At 38.1% G+C, this 19067-nt stretch overlaps 2 protein-coding genes across 9 annotated transcripts in view; one reads left to right on the forward strand and one right to left on the reverse strand.

The window, feature by feature from the left end:
* triob (trio Rho guanine nucleotide exchange factor b) overlaps window positions 1–3953 on the forward strand; it is a 109897-nt gene extending 105944 nt beyond the window's left edge. For all 5 annotated transcript variants that reach the window (XM_044207829.1, XM_044207831.1, XM_044207832.1 and 2 more), the window contains 3 exons: window positions 83–221; window positions 745–931; window positions 1102–3953. In XM_044207829.1, the coding sequence (XP_044063764.1) occupies window positions 83–221; window positions 745–931; window positions 1102–1517 (742 nt within the window). In that variant the 3' untranslated portion in view covers window positions 1518–3953. The remainder of the gene's footprint in view (window positions 1–82; window positions 222–744; window positions 932–1101) is intronic.
* Window positions 3954–11936: 7983 nt separating this feature from the next.
* Window positions 11937–18708, reverse strand: cabz01093075.1 (C-C chemokine receptor type 5). Of its 4 annotated transcripts, XM_044208631.1 has the most exons (4): window positions 18539–18708; window positions 15725–15808; window positions 14164–15263; window positions 11937–13784 (listed from the first exon to the last, which is right to left on the reverse strand). In XM_044208631.1, exons 1-3 carry the CDS (start codon window positions 18577–18579, stop codon window positions 14171–14173), a joined length of 1218 nt encoding a protein of 405 aa, XP_044064566.1. In that variant the 5' UTR covers window positions 18580–18708; the 3' UTR covers window positions 11937–13784; window positions 14164–14170. The 4 variants fall into 4 exon arrangements, with proteins under 4 accessions (XP_044064566.1, XP_044064565.1, XP_044064568.1 ...); XM_044208630.1 differs by having other exon boundaries at window positions 11937–15263; window positions 18539–18704; XM_044208633.1 differs by lacking the exon at window positions 18539–18708 and adding an exon at window positions 16037–16252 and having other exon boundaries at window positions 11937–15263.
* Between the last annotated feature and the right edge of the window lie 359 nt (window positions 18709–19067).

Raw genomic sequence — 19067 nt, forward strand, 5'->3', positions numbered from 1 at the left:
TTATTAAAATATGAATTATTTATCCCTGTGAATTTCTAAGTCGCTAATTACATACAAATGAATTATGTGTTTCTGTTTTCAGGGCAGACCAGGGACGTTTCCTGGACTATATAGTGAGCTGGGGCAACCTGACGGAGGAGAAAGTGGCTCTGTACCTCAGAGATATTCTTGAAGCTCTCCACTACCTGCACAGCTGGAGGATAGCACACCTTGATCTCAAAGTAAATACATATTCTTACATCAGAGTAGAGCTAAAGCATTTGTAGATTCATTGATTCGTTGACTAAACTAAAGAAAGTTAACTGGCAACTATTTTGATAAACAATTGTTTAATCAGTTTATTTAATAAAGTAGTTTTTAAGCAAAAATTGACATATTTTATGTTTTTCTTAGTCTTTCTTAATATGATAGCAAAATTAATATCTTTGGATGTTAGACAAACAAAAAAAAACATTTTAAGACATCACCATGGGCTCTGGGAACTGAGATTTTACAAACAGGTCACTGGAGGGAAACCTCTTTTGATGCACAAATTGTGTGACATGATGGTTTTAAGGTGTTTCCTCACCAGCAAGCTAAACTGCATTTTTTAAAATGTTTTATATATATCTTTTCAAACTGAGTAAAAGTACAATTTAAGTATCACAAGAGTCAGCAAACCACTTAAAACAGTTTAAGTGGAATCTCAGTTTGGCCCAGTGGATGTGCTGTTTCTAACTTGGTTCCTTTCTCCTGCTCCCACAGCCTGAGAACATTGTGGTGGAAAATGTGTCTTCCCAGCCAGTGATCAAGCTGACAGACTTTGGTGATGCCACTCAGCTAAACCCTCCCTCCTCCTACATCCATCCTCTCCTGGGGAGCCCAGAGTTCTCTGCTCCTGAGCTGGTCCTGGGTCAGCCTGCCTCACTGATGTCTGACCTCTGGAGCTTAGGTCTGTAACTAAGCACAAGTAGTTTGTAACTTATTTAGCAATACATAGTTATGTAATATATTGTACAGGTGACTTGATACACACATCCCATAATTTCCTGTTGCTAACTAATTGACTGACTGACCTATTCATTGATTCATTTACTGGTGTATTGACTGGATGATTTACAGGGGTGGTGACCTACGTTGTACTAAGCGGTGCCTCTCCCTTCCTGGATGAGAGTTTGGAGGAGACGTGTCTGAACATCTGTCGTCTGGACTTCAGCTTCCCCGAGGACTACTTCCAAGGTGTGAGCCCAGCTGCCAGGGACTTTGTCTGCCTGCTGCTCCAGGGCGAGCCGGAGCGACGGCCCTCTGCAGCGTCCTGTCTGCAGGAGCCCTGGCTCCAGCCTCAAGGTGTGATAAACAGAGACGATGGACATGCCACCTTAAATTATAGGCCGCCACCAGTGCTGCCACATCACACCTCACATCTGGACACCTCCAGACTCATTTCCTTCATCGAGAGACGAAAACACCAGAACGATGTTCGGCCCATTGGCACCATTAAGGCCTTCCTTCACAGCCGCCTGCTCAACCACATCTAACAAACAGGCCACTAGGTAGATGTGACACCAACAACATGTTTGTAGACACCAGTTCCTGCATTGTTGTGGTTTAGAAGGAATTCCTGCCTGTCCAGCAAACTGTGGAGGATGAGTAACAAGTTAACTCGGTTCACTTGAGCTGTGTTAAAACCCTACTGAGAGGACCACCAGCAACATTTCCACAATGATCACCTTTTCCCTCACTAAGCCACAAAGGTCCTGCTGCTGCTGACTGACCGACCTCTGCTGATAAACCCCTTGACTCTCCCCCACCTCCCCTTAACCTCGGCATATTGTCATTATGCCTGCACAACAAATGAACTGTTGGAATCTGTTTGAGATTTCAAACCTTGACTAAGCAGGGAGAAAACCAAGCTTTCTCAACAAGCCAGCGTGAGCAAGTCTTGCGTTTCGGACAGTGTTAAACAGAGAAAATAGAATACTGTATAATAAGAGTAATTCAGGCTGCTTTCGGTTGAACACAAGAAAATGTTTTTTTGTAACGAGAGATTACTTTTTGTAAATGAAACCATGTACAGTGAGGAAACAGAGAACTGTCTTTATTCATACCTTTTGGAAAACAAAGGTGAGTTAGTAAGTAGAAAGAAAAGGAGAGAACTGAGATGTGTGATAAGTGGCACCCATCAGCAGGGTCCACTTATTCTAGATGAAGACCAAAACCATGTTTTCCAGAAACACATTGTAGTTACATTCAGTGCAATAGTTTGCTTATCTTTATGCCCCCGTTCAGTTAAAGGTGAAGTCATTTCAGTTTGTGACACTAAGAGAAACTAAATTAACTTGAACAAGCATTAGAGCTATTTGGCAAAGCTTCTCAGATTTCTACCTGCATCCGCCTTATTTGTAAATAATGTATTCCTGCCTTTCATTCTCTCTCTCTTGAAGAATTTGTCTCAAATTAACAAAAGCTATTTCTTTTGCCTAGTATTAGTGAGTCCACGCAGCTGGTGAAGTGAGTCACTTCCTGCGGACAGAGCACCTGGGTTTTCACTATGAACAAACAGCTACTAGAAATGCACTCGTATTTTGCATCAATTCCCATGTGCAATGTTGCAGCTTTAACATTTATGCAACTATTTATGAAGACTTGTGTTGTAGCTGTATTCTTACAAAGGCATGTACGTACCTGGTACTGCGATAGATGTCTGTATTGTGTTAACTCTTATGTATTAAGTTCAGTATTAATATCTGCAAAAACCCCAGACAAGAGGAGGGTTTTTGGAAATAATGTATAAAAATGTGTATCTATAAAATATAGGCACTTATGCTTTCATTTTGTCATTGTTATGTTTTGATTTTCTGTAACAATACCAAAGTTGACTACACTTTCTTTTCCTGCTAAAATGTGTTTTTTATGATTTCTCATGTTAAGTTATAACAGACCACACTGAATCCAGACATATGAGTGTTTACAATGGTTCAGTCTGGCTTTATTTATTCTTATTGTAATAAGAAATTGTTTGGTGGTTTATTGCTGAAAAAAAAACAAATATCTCACTTGTCTTTTTTCAAGCTGTGCACAAAGTGGTTTGCTGTGTGAGTTTGTTTGGCTTTTGTAGGTAGATACTGGTGTATGTCGCTAGATTTTTTAGCATCTCAGTTTGACGTCAGAAGACAGACTTGGTTGACATTTTTACCAAGCAATAGGTCTGGAAAAATGTCTCATTGTGGCCCATTCACCAATGATTGGAGAATGCATTATACCCTTTAGGAGACACCCAAATATTGTACCACAAACAGTTTAAACAGTTTGATAAATATCACTCAGCATGAACAGGTAATCACCATGAAAGAGATTTCTTTAAAACCTAAAGATGTCTTTAGGTGAAGAAGTTGTTGAAAACTTTTTTTTTAGTGCCAGTTGAGTGAGTCAACCTAGAGAGGTGGGTTAAACTAAAAACGTGCATTGTTTCTTATTTTATTTGAAGGAGTTACTGTCAGATAATCTGATTTCATGTTAAAGAAGTCAATAACATGTTGAGTTCAATGGCTCTTGTTGGTCTTTTCAGTCTAAGTCTCTCATATTGTGTCATTTTTATTTATTGGTGTGAATCTGGGTTTCCCAAAATCATGCTGTTAATCAGTTTATCAAATTCTCTTAAAGCCTATTCATGGAAGAATATGATCTAAGTAATAAAATGCCTTTGGGAAACCCAGCCTATAAAAGATGTAAAGATGTACAGAGAGGGTCGGGCAGTTTGCCCACACCCAGGATGTAAACCTCATAACTATGTCATATTTTAAATACACATAGAACAAGACTGCAGCAATGTCATTTTGAATGTCTTATTATGACTTATTTTTACTTTTGCATGTATATTTCTTTGTACAGAAGATTGTGTTTACATGTTACTAAGTGTTGTAAATATTTTATTTTGTCCTCTGTTATTTTGCCATTAAACGTACAAGGAACAATTGGTTTCTCCAAAAATTTGTGTGCACATACAGTATACTCACATATACCCACATATGAAAATGTAGTTTGTCTTGAAGCTATTATTAGTCATTTATTATTTCCCATAACCTTTAAGCATTGCAAAGGAAGGTGATGCTGTATTCCCAGCATGAGTAGAAGGCAGGGAAAATCCCTCAATAGGTTAACTGTCAATCAAAATGAATGAAAACAGCAATAATAAACAACTTCTATACTGTGACATAAAGGCTGATTTTACACTGCATGTGTTTTTCATTTCAAACTAGAACCCATGAGAAAAACAACACAGCTTCACATGTGTGTTAATGTTCTTTTTATGTTCTTGTGTAAAGGTGACGATGATGAATTTGATATTTAGACCAATGAGGGGAAATCCTGTTTCCAGCAATGAAAAGCAAGATGATACGATAAAAACAAGAAAGAGATACAGTAACACTAAATGAATGTGTTTACTCTGATAGAGATCTGTACCTGTGATAACCCATACAAAACAGCATAAGAGGGGGTGTTACTGATTTTATCTGTCCTCTGCAGATGCTGCTTCTGTGCATGACTGCAAACAACACACAATTTCCCCACCTCCTTAATCCACATCTAATGTCATTTGCCATTTCTAACTCATTTTTTCAGTCAAACCATAGAGAGACTTTACTATAAAAACTGAAGTGAGTTGTTTGAAGAACCCACAGAAAATGTATGAGTAGGAAGTAATGTCTTGTTGTTTACATAAACCCATAACTGACAGTTGATCTGCCGATTTACCTTTCTTCACCTGCAGTACTGTACCTGTGTCTCTGCAAACGGTTATACAGATCACTTTGTTTGTACACAGATGTGTGAAAGGAATAACTTTTCTTATCAGGTGTTAAATCTAATTTTTTTTCTCAGCCACAGAAGCAGCAGAATTTTTTTTTTTTGCATGAAACCACAGAGGGCATATCTGTGTAATCTCTGCATGCTATCTTGTGATCAAAATCTCATGCAAGAGCTGTTAAGTGTAAAGGTGTTGCATGCTGTTAGTGTTTCTTCTTTCTTTGTCACATTTGTGTCTCACGTTATGGTTTACAAATTTGGTTCGACCTACTAACAAATGCTGTGTGATATTTCCATTGATGCCTTTGACCATGTGCATTTCTTAGTATCCAGATAATATTTCCCCCTTTGTGGCACCTCGCCGTGTGTAACTTCTGGGCATCCTTCTGTCTTCATCACCCACTGAATACAGTATTCACTCATACGCAGAAATCCCTGTTTGACTCTTCTTTTCATGGTTTGAACAAGTGAAACCCTGAGAAGCTTTGAATGATATCATGTTAAATAGTCCTACCTCCAATAGTAAAAAGGATATCTTAGCACAAAATACCTAGAAAGTCAGTCTGCAGAGAAAATGACATATTTGTGACCCACATACATACAGATTGTGCACACAGTCACAGACTGTAAGATGATTATCAAATACACAGTTCGCCCACAGTGCAACCAGGTTCTTCAAGACCACTAGGTGGCACTAAAGAACTGATGTTGTATTACAGTTTTTTCCAGTTGCTAACAAGCATTGTTCAATACTGAAACCACATTTTCAAAACTCTTCACACAGTCAGCGAAACAGAAGTCAATGCAGACCAAACTGTGAACCGTTTTTCATTGCTTTCAGACAAAATGCATTCAGTGACCACACTTTTCAAAATTCAGGAACTCTTTTCCCATTCGTACTCCACAACATGCAAAATACTGTGTATTTTCAGCACATTTTTCTAATGCTAACACACTGTATTCAAAATGATTACAAACACATTCAAAACAGAATGATGGCAAATTCCAAGCATTTATGCAGTAATTATTTTTAAATACTGAAAGTATACTAAAATACTGGGGGCAATGAATGCAGGGTGTGGAAACATTTCTCCTGAAGGCTGCCAGGGATGGATCAGACATCCCAGGAGGAACTTTCCAAGATGCCGGAAACGACATCAGATGTGATGTTGATGAGAACAGAGAGAGCAGACTAGAACCATCACTGTAATTTACTCTAACGAAAAACTACACATGTTGTTACAGCAATGTGTAGGATGTATTTTATTCATTCTTTTTTTATTATCATTGCAGCCCTGGAGTTTTTTCTGCTCTTTTTTCACCTTTTTTGTTATAATTTTCAAGTACTATATTCATGTTAAAAAAAAATGAAATTTTGATTAATTTCTGATTCATTCGTGTTACAAATGCTTTCAGTAAAGTGAAATTGTGTTACAGTATTTATGTAGAAAATCACTGAAACTTTAAAAAAGAAAAGTTCATCAATCATGTAATGCTTCCTGTTGTTAGTGTTTTTTATGTCAGTGTGTTGTGAATGAAATGTGTTTTCTGAATGAGAATTGTTGCCAGTGTTATGTTGGTCTGAGTGAGTTTTGTAGGTGAGATTAGCTGTTTGGCCAACATTCATGCTGGTAATGCAGACTGTGTGAAGAGTTTTGAAAATGTGGTTTCAGTATTGAACAATGCTTGTTAGCAACTGGAAAAAAACTGTAAATGGTTTGATGATCACATACACATAAAACAACTGGTAGATCATCAAGTTACATGCTTAGTTAAAGTAATAATAATAATAACTTTATTTGTATAGCACTTTTCAATACAGGTAACAAAGTGCTTTACAACAATCAATATAAAACACACAAACAAATCAAAATAAAAGATAAAATAAAAATAGGCATCACACAATAAAAGCTTTTTTATAAAAATGTGTCTTAAGAAGTGAGATAAAACAGGGAAATGACAAGCCTGTGTGCAAGCCTGATATCCTCTGGCAGATTGGGTGTAGCACCTCACCTCAGCAGTCTCTCACATTCTGGAAAACAACAGAAACCAACTAGTTTTCATTGTTGTTAACAAGGAGCAGTGGTGGAATAAGTATTCAGATCCTTTACTTAAGTAAAGGTACTAATACCACACTGTGAAAATATTCTACTACAAGTAAAAGCCCTGCATTCAAATCCTTACTTAAATAAAACTATGCAAATCAGCAAAATGTTCTTAATTTACTTATCAAGAAGCTACTCATTATGCAGAAAATTGGTTCTTGTCAGTGTTTTACAATATTACTTTCGCCAAGGAGGTTGTGTTTTGTTTGTCTGTCAGACATTTCATACAGGAGACGAGGATACGTGGATCTACCAATGCCCATTCAGCCAGCGATGGACCCGTTCATATGAGACTCTGCAGTGTAGTTCATACACTTCACTGAGGCTTCATGATTAAATGATCAGTTTTTTGTTTGTTTGTATTTAGTTTTCTCCACTTACCATATCGTAGATGGACTGTACTTGTATTGTACAGTAGTCTTCTGACCACACATATGTATCACATTCACCCCATATCACACACACACACACACCAAAGGTACAGGCCTCGGGAGCAATTTGGGGTTCAGTGTCTTGCCCAAGGACACTTCTACAAGTGGGCTGGGGGGATCGAACCGGCCGGGATCAAACCACCGATCTTCCGATTGGTCGATCAGCTCTACCAATAAGCCGCAGTCGCTCCATATCCATATGGATGACCTCTCTCTCTCTCTCTCTCTCTGTCTCAATGCAATTCAATTCAAAGGCCTTATTGGCATGAACGTTTTGACAAAGCATCAAAGTACAAATTGATATTGACAAATATTTGGACAATACACTAAGGTAAAATATTAATACTGAACTTAATACACAAGAGTTAACACAATACAGACATCTATCGCAGTACCAGATACGTACATGCCTGTGTAAGAATACGGCTACAACACGTCTTCATAAATAGTTGCATAATTATTAAAGCAGCAACACTGCACATGGGAATTGATGCAAATTGGGCTTTGTTGGCATGGGAAACAGATGTTAACATTACCAAAGCATGTGTAAAATAAAAACATACATAAACAGAAGAATTGTGATATTAAAATATATACAGATAAGTAGATAGGATAATAATAATAAGAATAATAATACATTGTAGACTTGCAGTTAAAATACAAATACAAGACCAAGCAGTGGATGAGTGTGTGTGTGTGTGTGTGTGTGTGTGTGGTGTGTGTGTGTGTGTGTGTGTGTGTGTGTGTGTGTGTGTGTAGGTCATTCACTGTTCACTGAGTATTTTTAATTTTGAGAGCTCATTTAGCTCTTTGAAATTTGAGATTACAGAGTTGAACTTGTTAAAGTAAATGTTTCTTATTTTATTGAATGTTGTAAATTGTAGGAGGAAGTGCACCACTGTCTCATCCTCACCAGTCAAACAGTGACCACATATTCTGTTTTCTTTTGGTTGCCAGGATTTTCTGTGTCTTCCTTTTTCAATTGCCAGTTTGTGGTCACTGAGCCTGTACTTGGTTAGGATCTGTTTCTGCTTTCTATCTCTGACAGTAGAGAGAGATTCTGACAATTCATAATCTCTTTTCAGGGCCAGATAACATTCTGATCTACTTTGGCTTTTAGTTTCTTCTTTTCAATGTTCCAAATAGGTCTCTTTAATATATACATAATAATTAGATTTACTCTGACTGGTGTTTGGAAAGCAGTGTTGTTGTGAGACTGATCAGAGTGTGTCTGAGAGGGGCAGTTAGTCTCAGCACCAACTGACATAGGGGGAGTCTTTTCTGGGCTCAGCTCTTGGGTTTGGAGGGCTTTGGAATGGAGGGTGTCTAGGGGGCTGGATTTAAGGTGATTAAAACATTTGAGCGTCCTCTTTTCAATATTAATTATTTATGGGTATCTGCCTAATTCTGCTCTACATGCATTTGTTGGTGTTTTTGTGTGTACATGTAAAATGTATCTGCAGAATTCTGCATGTAAAGATTCTGTTGGATGTGTGTCCCAACGGGTCATTTTCTTTTAGTGCATTTACTGCCATGTTGAAACTCCCTGATACTGTTATGGTTCTACCAAGGTAGAATGATATGATTATTTATGGTAAACTGGTATTTGTTCTCCTGACATCTAGGGCATTTTTGAAAATTCATGACATTAGTTTTCTTCTTATTTACTGACACGGCCCAGTTCTGACAGTACTTTTCTACTATGACCAGCTGTTGCTGTAGTCCTTGTTCAGTAGGAGACAGTAGAACAAGGTCATCAGCATAAAACAGAGACTCCACCTCTCTATCTAGGAGGGAGTGGCCAGGAGCAGCACATTGATCCAACTGTACAGCAAGTTCATTTATATGCACAGTAAATAAAATCGGGCTTAAATTGCAGCCTGATGAACACCTCTTCTCTGGGTGAAGAATTCAGTTTGTTTGTCTCCAATTTTAACAATATTTATTGTAGTTCCTATGGAGAGTGAGTTGATACTTTCTTTCCGGCATGAGGGACAATGTAACTAAGTCTATACTTTTGTGAATCCCATTTCCTTGTTACTGTACTATTTCATTTTCACAATACCTTTGGTCTAAATCTTGTTTATGTTATCTTATCTTTTTCTGATTTGTAATTGCTATCATTGAATTTGATGTCCAATAATGTTTTCACAGTTTCACATTTTCTTCCAGTAAAAACCTCAAAGACCAACTGCTGTCTTTAACCTTTTTTGGAAGTGTATTTATCTTGCTGCATATACAGTTACCTCTAGCTGTAGCTGGCTGGACTGAACTCTCTGGGTCTGTCTGACCACGTGCCCTGATGACTTTGGTTACTTTGATTCAGGGGGACATTCTAAACTCCCTAAAACACCCCATTGTGTGCGTGTGTGATAGATCCGGCCTTGCCTTGCTTCGGTTGGAAATTAGTTTGTTTCCCTATTGTAGACTAATACACATTAATAATAAACTAAGTCAAACCTCTTACCTACCACAAATACTAGTGTACCACGCATATAAATCCCAGTAAGAAAGAAGAACTGATGGTTTTTATTATGCCTGATTTTAGGGGGTGCTGCAGCCCCCTCAGCACTTCGACTTCTTCCCACGCCCATGCCCAAACCCCACGACCACATATTAGTGGTTGTGCTTGCAGATTTGCTTTTCAGACATAGAAGACTGGTCTATTGGCCTTGGCGGAGGTCTGCGCTCTCCATGCCCTCTGATGTTTCTGGATTAATATTGCTGCTGCATTAATGTGTATGTTGCATTTTACTCCTGTAGATGTGTAAGGTTGAGCTAATTTTAACTACTTTATATACTGTTGGGTAGCTTAATCTACAGCAATATATCATATTCTATAAGATCATAAAATAAGATTTGTAGTGTTGTAAATTACACCTAACTATAGCTGTCAGATAAATGTAGTGGAGTCAAAAGTACAATATTTGCCTCTGAGATGTAGTGGAGTAGAAACATAAAGATGCATAAAATATAAATACTCAAGTACCTCGAATTTGTACTTAAGTACAGTACCACTGACAAGGAGTTCACAGGAATAACATGCACACCACCTTACAGCACCCTCCATTACAAGTGAAGTACTCAAGTAGGCACCTCAGCTTGGCTTGCATCATATCTGTCAAAACAGACAGCCAGCCTTTAAAAGCTTAAATATAAGCTGAAACAGTCTCTTGGCCCCCAAACAGTTCAGGGTAAGTCCCTCTGACAATTTTCTTAGAAGGGAAAGAAGAGTTATTCAAATCAAGTTAGGTCTCTTACTTTCTACTCTCTTACTATTTGCAAAATTGCAAAGCATGCAGTTCTTGGTAACTTAACCAAAGCTTTCAGTCTTATGAGAGATTGCCAAAAATATGCAACAAGAGGTTGCGCAACTAATTTTTTTCCATTCAGAGTTCCATGATCAGAAATACATATTAGAGACATCTGCAGTCCTCTGGATTATTACTCTGGGCTCTCTCTATTTTTTAAACCTGTCTCGTCTGACTTAAAGATCTGTCCTCTCCTTTTTAAATGTAAAGCACTTTGAGCTGCATGTTTTGTATGAAAGGTGCCATATAAATAAAGTGTATAATTATTACCCTTTCCCACAATGGGAGTAATCTTTAAGCTTTAGTATGACGATTCTAATTAACATTTCTTATTGTTTAAAAAAATCTGTTTATCTACTGTATCTGTTATTCTACAACAAAACAGTGGGGATTTGGCAGCACATCAGTACAGAGTTCAGAGAGCTTGATGTTGACGCCAACCCATCTTCATCATTAACGTGAAATCTCTCTGTCAACCCTGGAACTCACCTTTAAAATCATCCACCTGCCCTCCAGACTGCATTCACACTTTGTTTTTAAAAGTGTGAATGGATATTTTAGACATTATTAACTGCTCTCTGTCTACTGGCATTTTCACCTCCAATTTTAAACATGCCACTGTTTACCCCCTCTTAAAAAAGCCCTCTCTGGCTCCCTCTGTTTTCAGTCATTCCAGACCCATCTCTTAACGGCCATTTTTATCCAAGATTTTAGAAACAATTAATTTGTTTTATGAACAACAATCAACTTTTTGACACATTTCAATCTGGTCTTTGCTCTCTGCACAGCACTGAGACTGCTCTGGTCAAAGTATTTAATGACTGCAATCACTGACGCAGGCCTGTTCTCCATTTTAATTCTCCTTGACCTGAGCTCAGACGTCTGAAAAACTATGTTGGTATCAGTGATGTGGCTCTGGATTGCTTCATCTCTTATCTGTCCAACAGGTCCGCCGCTGTTATGCATGGACGAGGCCTCCTTCTCTCTGCAACTGCAACTTATACTAAATGCTGTTTGTTGTTCAAATTAGTTTATTTTGTTTTATAATTTATGTTTTGAATTTTATTTATTTACTGGATTTAATTTTCTTTGCTTTTACTGTCAAGCACTTTGTAGCTTCGTTCTGAAAGGGGCTATTTAAATAAAGTTAGTTATTATTATCGTCACAGGACCAGAGGCGGCTTCAGGAGCCTGCAACTTCCATGCCCCTATACTCTCCCTACTGTTTTTCATCACAGTATATAATGCAAGGCTGCTGTTCAGAACATATCACTGTACAGAAAATACAAAGAATCAATCAAATATTTGGGGTATTTTCATAATAAAAGTTTATTGGAAAAGGCAATAGCTTAATATACAGAAATATTTAACACAACATCAGCTGCTTGTGTTGGAACGCATTTATGATCAATCATCAACAGTGCTGACAATGTGATACTTTTCCTAAGAATAGAAACAAATTACTGAATTATGCGATTCAGCAAATGAAAATGTTGAAACTGGCTCAGGGTAGAAAACATGGGTCACTTTACTGACTGCACTGGCATTTAGGGGCCACCTTTTAAACGTGCATACTGTTCAGTTGTGAGAACATGCTCTGTCAAAGGGGCACTCCACTGATTTTACATGCCAAAGTCGGTTTACTAGTCAAGGCTAGTACTCTTCAGTCTGTGAAAACAGTTGCATGTCTTCTGTGGCTCTGTACCCCTTCAGAGTAAGACTTTGACATTGTTTTTTTTAAACAATATTTTGTGTTGGCATTTTGCCTTTATTTGGTAGCGACAGCAGGAAATGAGGGAGAGAGGAGTATCATACCAGCTGCCCCTCTGAAGGAGCTTTTTTTTTTTAACAAAACAATAATATATATAATATATAGATAATATATATTTATAACATTCAGGTAAACAATATCAGCACATACAAATCAAATATTTAAAATTATACAAATACATATGGAGAACATAACATAAAAATATTATAAAACAATGACGTAAAATTAAAAAAAACAGGAGCCTTCTGAAAGAGCTAAGCTGTCTGAGAACATCCTGATGAGTCACAGCGACGTCATCAGAGTATCTCAGCTTGGGCTTTGAGACTACACATTTATAAGAGAAAGCCTGCACTGCAAACATGGAGTTTAAAGAAATATGTGCATTTACCAGGCAGGGAGGGTTTAATGAAAGACACTATCTAGTTGCATTATGGGAAGTGTAGGATTTGGTGTTTATGGACCTTGATCCGCTATAGGGACTAGATGTCAGGATGTCTCAGCCTCTGCTGTTTCAATTTTGACAGTTCTTTTTCAAATCTGTCTTTCTCGAGTCATCCAACTTTCTGAAAGTGCAATATTAAATTGACTATATAAAAAATCTAAGTGAAATGTACTTCAACAACTAGAGTTCCCATGTGTCTTTGGCAGATGGGAGATGTGATTGTTGAATACTACCAAAAAAATAGTTTTAATTTCATGATCGTGATATATATTCAAAATGTCTTCCATGGGTAAAGGGTCTAATGAATAACTTTAACTGTTCACTGATTGAATGGTATGGTTGGTTAGTGTGGATGACAGAATATAGAGTATATTGATTTAATAAGGGAATTTCTTCTTATAGTCTATTCAAAATGTATAAGAAGTAAAAAAAAAAAAAAGAAAGACCTGTTTTGGTGACATGCTGATTAATATCAGTAGAAATGTTTTATTTTCAAATGTTGACAGTGCTCACTTGTGCACAGAAACTGCAAAGGTTAAACTGACAACCTCCACTTCCCCTTCCAGGTTGTGGTTTTCTCTATGTTAAGCGCAAATCTGCTGCTACAGACGCTGTAAAACTTGCAATACTAAGGTTGCCAACTGCACCGGGAACCTTTTGCTGTGCAGCAGTTTGATACACACAAAACTGATGCAGTTGTGACAGCGGATTAGCATGATTAGCGTTTATCATGTGCAGATAAAAGCTAATATGTGTTTCACTTTTCATAATGGTGTTTACCTTAATTGAATGCAAGGAAATGGTCAGTATCTAAGTCAGGCTCTGGCTTGTTGCAGCATGACTGTTGTTTCATTTGGCGGCTGATGACTAAAGGGGGTTGCTGAGGCTTCGAATGCTGATGTTGATAGCTGTTATGGTCGACACAGTTTTTTCACCCAGCTTCAGTATGTGATAAAAAGGGAAAACAAAATCTCTCTTTCATTCTCAATTCACAAAAAAAATAGAAAGTATCCAAAACCATATTTACAGTACAATTCCATTATACATTCTTATAGAGTCTATAGAACTTATAAAAGTATTTAAAAAATATATAAATGTAGGGTAACACTATTACAACATCAAGAGACCTTAAATTCAGGCTCATGTCTCAAACTGATACATAGTCACATGTGCTGAAGTCCTAAAATAGCCTATAAGAAGTGAGCATTACCCAGAACTGCCTCTTTTTGACTTCACAAGAAAATGCCTCATCATGGAGACAACCACACAGATACAAATAACAGGAACCCACATAACCAAAATAACACCGCCCCCATACCTCCACTTTACACAGCAGTGCTCCTCTCGTCCAGGCTGGTGGTCTGTGAGTAGGCTGACCCGGTTGATCTGTCCTGAGGCATGAAGACCTTGATCATCTGGCACAGTTTGCAGGGAGTCCTGTTTATCAGCCTCAGCAGGTGTCTCCTGAACTTCTCCCCAACAAACACATACAAGATGGGGTTGAGGCAGCTGTGAGAGTAGGCAATGGCCTCAGTGACTTGTAAAGCCAATCTGATGTCTTTGCTGCTTTTGCATTCTGCATAGATGTGCAGTAGCTCCAGTGCTTTGAAGAACGATGCAATGTTATAGGGGACCCAGCAGCAGAAGAAAACAGCTACCACTATGAGAACCAAACGGATGGCTTGTTTCTTGGATGAGCGGCTGTACAGTAGCCTCCAGACAATCTGTGAGTAGCAGAAACCCATGAGGACAACCGGGATAAATAGACCCAAAATGTTCATTTTAAAAAGACTGAAGATTGTCCAGAAGTGGTATGAATAAGCATCACCTGAAGCAGCTGTGGGATATGCAGGGAAGCAGTACTGATTATTACTATTATTAGATTGCTGTTGGAGAAAGATGAGGTCAGGGAAAGAAGCCAGAAATCCAGCAACCCACGTAACAGCAGCTGCGATCATTCCAAAAGACCTTGTCCGTGCTCTCACAGCGTAAACAGCATGTACTATAGCCAAGTAGCGGTCGATGCTCATTAGACTGATGAAGAAGATCCCACAGTAAAAAGAAATATGATAAACACCCAGAACCACTTTGCACATAGCATCCCCAAAAAGCCACTGGTCCCGGGCTTGGTGGGCTAGGAATGGAAGGGAACACACCAAGAGAAGGTCAGCAACAGCCAAGTTTAGGAGGCACACATCGGTCATGCTGCGGACTCGCACCCCACAAGAAATGACCCAGAGGACCAGAGAGTTACCCAGAAGGCCTAGGAGGAAGAAAATGGAGTAGAGGACTGGAAGAAAACTGGCCCCATGACGCTCATACACACACCTCCCAAAGTCCTCGACAAGGTTGTAAGAGTAATCGTAGTAATCTGTGGCGTTTACAGTGATGTCATCTGTGAAGAACGATGTAGCAGAGCTGGTGAGAAACAGGAGAACGAAACCAAGCGATGACAAATGAATGATTACAAAGTTCCAATTATTTCAGATGAGTTTATTGGATCTACAGCAATCTAGCTTAACACAGATATAAAAAAAACTATACTACTATGCACTGTAGCTGTGGGGAGTGCAATGAAACCTTTTCACTAAGATAAGCTGCACTGTCAAACAAATGTAAAGCAACAAGAATAAATGCAGTTGCAATCTTGCAGCCCAATTTAGGAGCGCATGTCAGCAAAATAGATGTTAAGGCAAAATACACTGAAATATTAAATTGTAACTGAAATGCTAGCTGCTAATAAATAACCTATACTAGGCGAGTAAAGTTAAACAGTGGAAACTAGCGAGGCACACACTGTCAAAGACGTATCACAGACTTTATGACAACACAGAGAACAAAATGTGTGGTAGTGGTATGAGTGTCAGCTGTAATCTTACCCTGATAAGTCTTCTACAGATGTATTCTCACTTAAGCCACTGAGAGCAACGAAGGCAGAGATGGTTGCGGCCATGGTCCGCTGCCTGAAAAATATAAAAAAACATGACCTACTTTCTGAAGAAACCAAAACAAAACAAAAGCGGCACACAGCCGTGTGTCAGGGGCTGGAATCCTACTGGATCTGTAGGAGTCTTCTTCTTATTCCGCCCTAAAAGTATCTAGGTTTAAGAAACCGTAACAGCTACAGTTCCCAAACTCGGCAGATAGCTTGAAAATCTTACCCACTACTCAGACAACAAAACGGACCTTACGTTCTGGCCTTTAACTTTTGAACTTTTGAAGTCTCAGAAACAAAATTCCTGGTCTAGACGAATCTATCCATATAAACCACGCCTATTTGCACCTTTTAGGATTTTGTCCCAGTCTGTTTTTTTCCACTACTCCTAAAAATTTTGACCAATCGGATTCAGCATCAAACTGGGCACATAGCATATCTGGACCAATCCGAACAGCTTGGCCTAGAGTCAAACTTCTTTCATCATTTTAATCTCTCAAGTCATCTGCACAATTGAAAAAATGTCCAATTGTGCGCTTTTTTCCCCCTCTCAGTTTTCTCAAAATCCTACCTCGTCAGAAACCGCTGGGCCAAAACTTAGTCAGGATCATCTACAGACTTCACTGGTCTTAAATTGTTAAAGATATTTCACTGTGGCAGTCCGTAGTTCCTGAAATTATATGTAGCCTACTGTGTATACCTCATCAGAGCATCTGCATATAGTAATGACCACAAGAGTTTTGCTTCTTATCAGTTAAATAAGAGACAAGCATCCAAATGCCGATCATTATATTTTATCATATATTTTTCATACTATATTTCGGGTTTGTTTCTTATTAATAGTAAAAAATATGTATTAGTCCAATGGCTTTCTGTTGTTCAGCTGAATTGAAGTTTATTGTACATACTATAAGTACATGGTGTATGAAGTCTGTAGTGGGATATTATGTTGCATGGATTTTTAAGACTATTAAGATAAATAGTGTAAATAATATAATGTAATAATAAATAGTGGATCCAAAGGAGGTACAGGAGCTGAGAGCTGAGTGCCACATACCATGCATACAAGTTCCACAGCAATCAGGTATATTATGAATTAAAAGAAGCAAGGAAAAATCAGTTCTTCATCAAGGCCAAGGGCTCTACAGTGTTAATAATGAGAATCATATGCCTTTCTGCATAGTTTATTATGTCATCACGACATCAGCTCTATTTGTCACAACTTTAATGACTGCACAGGCATGGTCAGCCTGTACATTATGTTTTGCAATAGCATGGTTTTATGGCCAGATTTACAAATCTTTCAAGTTTTTTTTTTGTTTGGCAAACATATACCAAACCACACAGACATTTCAGCACAGATACATCATTTGTAATGGTGCCTTTTTTGGGGGGTGGGTGCATTTTGCTTTTATTGGACAGTGACAGCTGTAGAGACATGAAAGAGAGGGGATGACATGCAGCAAAGGGCCCGAGCCGCTGCGGTGAGGACTCAGTCTTAATGGTATGCACTCTACTAGGTGAGCTACCAGGGCGCCCCAAATTGTGAGAAAGTTTAAGAGTGATCAAATAATGCAGGAGCTGATATTGTTACAATAAAAGATGGTTTTGAGTCATGTTATTATTGAAGAGTTGTCTTGACTTTATCTTAAATGTTAATTCAGTTAATTCAGATAAGAAGATATATGATATAGAGTGTGTAATTCCACTGCTTTAAGCACTTTTAATTTATAGCTTTAGTCTGGAACTTGATGATAGTAGCCTACTGTTGTTTCTGCACAGTTTCAAGAATTCATGAATAGGGCAATTTGAGTTTTGTGAATGAGCTATTTTGTGTGACTATGATAGATGGTTGTCTCTGTACTGCTGCTTTCTGTGAAATGTTGTTCCGTTGTGAAAAAAAGAGTTGGTTTGACGGTTGTAGAATGACTGATAACCACGATAATCAATCAATGTATCTTTTCAACAAAGCAATTTTGAACATAAATGTGTTACGTAGTGGGATGAGAATAAATGTCCTCTCTCATGGCGCCAAAGCAAGACAAGCATAAGACGGAGCAAATGCCCTGAGACTGTAAGTGATCCAAATACTTAAAACAATTCAAATACAGGAAATATAATAGAAACAAAGTATTTTTAACTTCCCTTTTATTGAGTTCCTTTAAAAAACCAGCACCAACATTGTCATCACTCTGTCTTTAAAAGTCATTAGCAGGATAAATTATATAGGACTCTGTCCCAGTAAGCTGACTTCTTATAGTTGAATTGTATTGTGGATTTAATAATAATAATAATAATAATAATAATAAAACTTTATTTATAGAGAACTTATCAAAACAAAGTACAAAGTGCTTCACAACAAGAAAAATAAAATACCACAGTGAATGACGAAATATAAAGAAATAAAACACATAAAATACACAAAAGCAATAAACAGTAAAATAAACAGCCAGTTCAGGTAAAATCAGGATATGCTAATCTCATAACCACAACTGAGCCTCTTGTAAAAGCTGGACTAATAATGAGTTCATGTCTAGAATGACTCAGTTAGGGTTACATTAGGGATGAATTGATTCATCATTATCCAATAACAATTGTACACCTAATCAGGGTGACTATACAGTGCATCTGTTTACATTGCCTTTGACTCCGATAAAGACACAGTAGTATAGAAATATTAGTGTGTTTGCATTTACAGGCTGGAGATTAATCAGAAATTGACATGTTGGATAAAGTGAAAAGAGAAAAAAAACTTTACCTGCCAGTGCTGTTAACATGATTGATGATAGCGGTGGTCATTCTGGATCACAGGATGCAGATGAGGATGAAAGAAGAAGAAATGATCAGCTGTGCATCCAATTTGATTAGGCACTATACACGAGAAAGGAGTAATGGTTTGCACACCACGACAGAAAGTGTGAGAAGTGTGCAAACTTTTTATATACTCCCACCCCCTGACCACACTTTAGGTGGGCTTGCGGGCATGCATATGAGATATTTACTTCCTGTGAATGCTTTCGAAACGTTCATGTAAGAGCCCACAGTGTCACGGTGCGGATTCATGGAACCACAAATCCACACATGCAAACTTTTAAAGAAGCAATGTGTCTCCGACCAGACCAGCAGCCACACACAGCTGGAGGTTTGCAGAGCTCTGCGTGCATGCTTGTGCATTTACATTCAGAGGAAGTTATACTACTGACACAGCCATAAGTGCTGTCTATACTGACAGCTGTTTCAAATGAGCTCAGTGTATAGAAAGCAAACTACTTTTCCGTGTAGGGAAA

Source organism: Siniperca chuatsi, linkage group LG9 (genome assembly GCF_020085105.1).
Source record: "Siniperca chuatsi isolate FFG_IHB_CAS linkage group LG9, ASM2008510v1, whole genome shotgun sequence".
NCBI classification, from domain to species: domain Eukaryota; kingdom Metazoa; phylum Chordata; class Actinopteri; order Centrarchiformes; family Sinipercidae; genus Siniperca; species Siniperca chuatsi.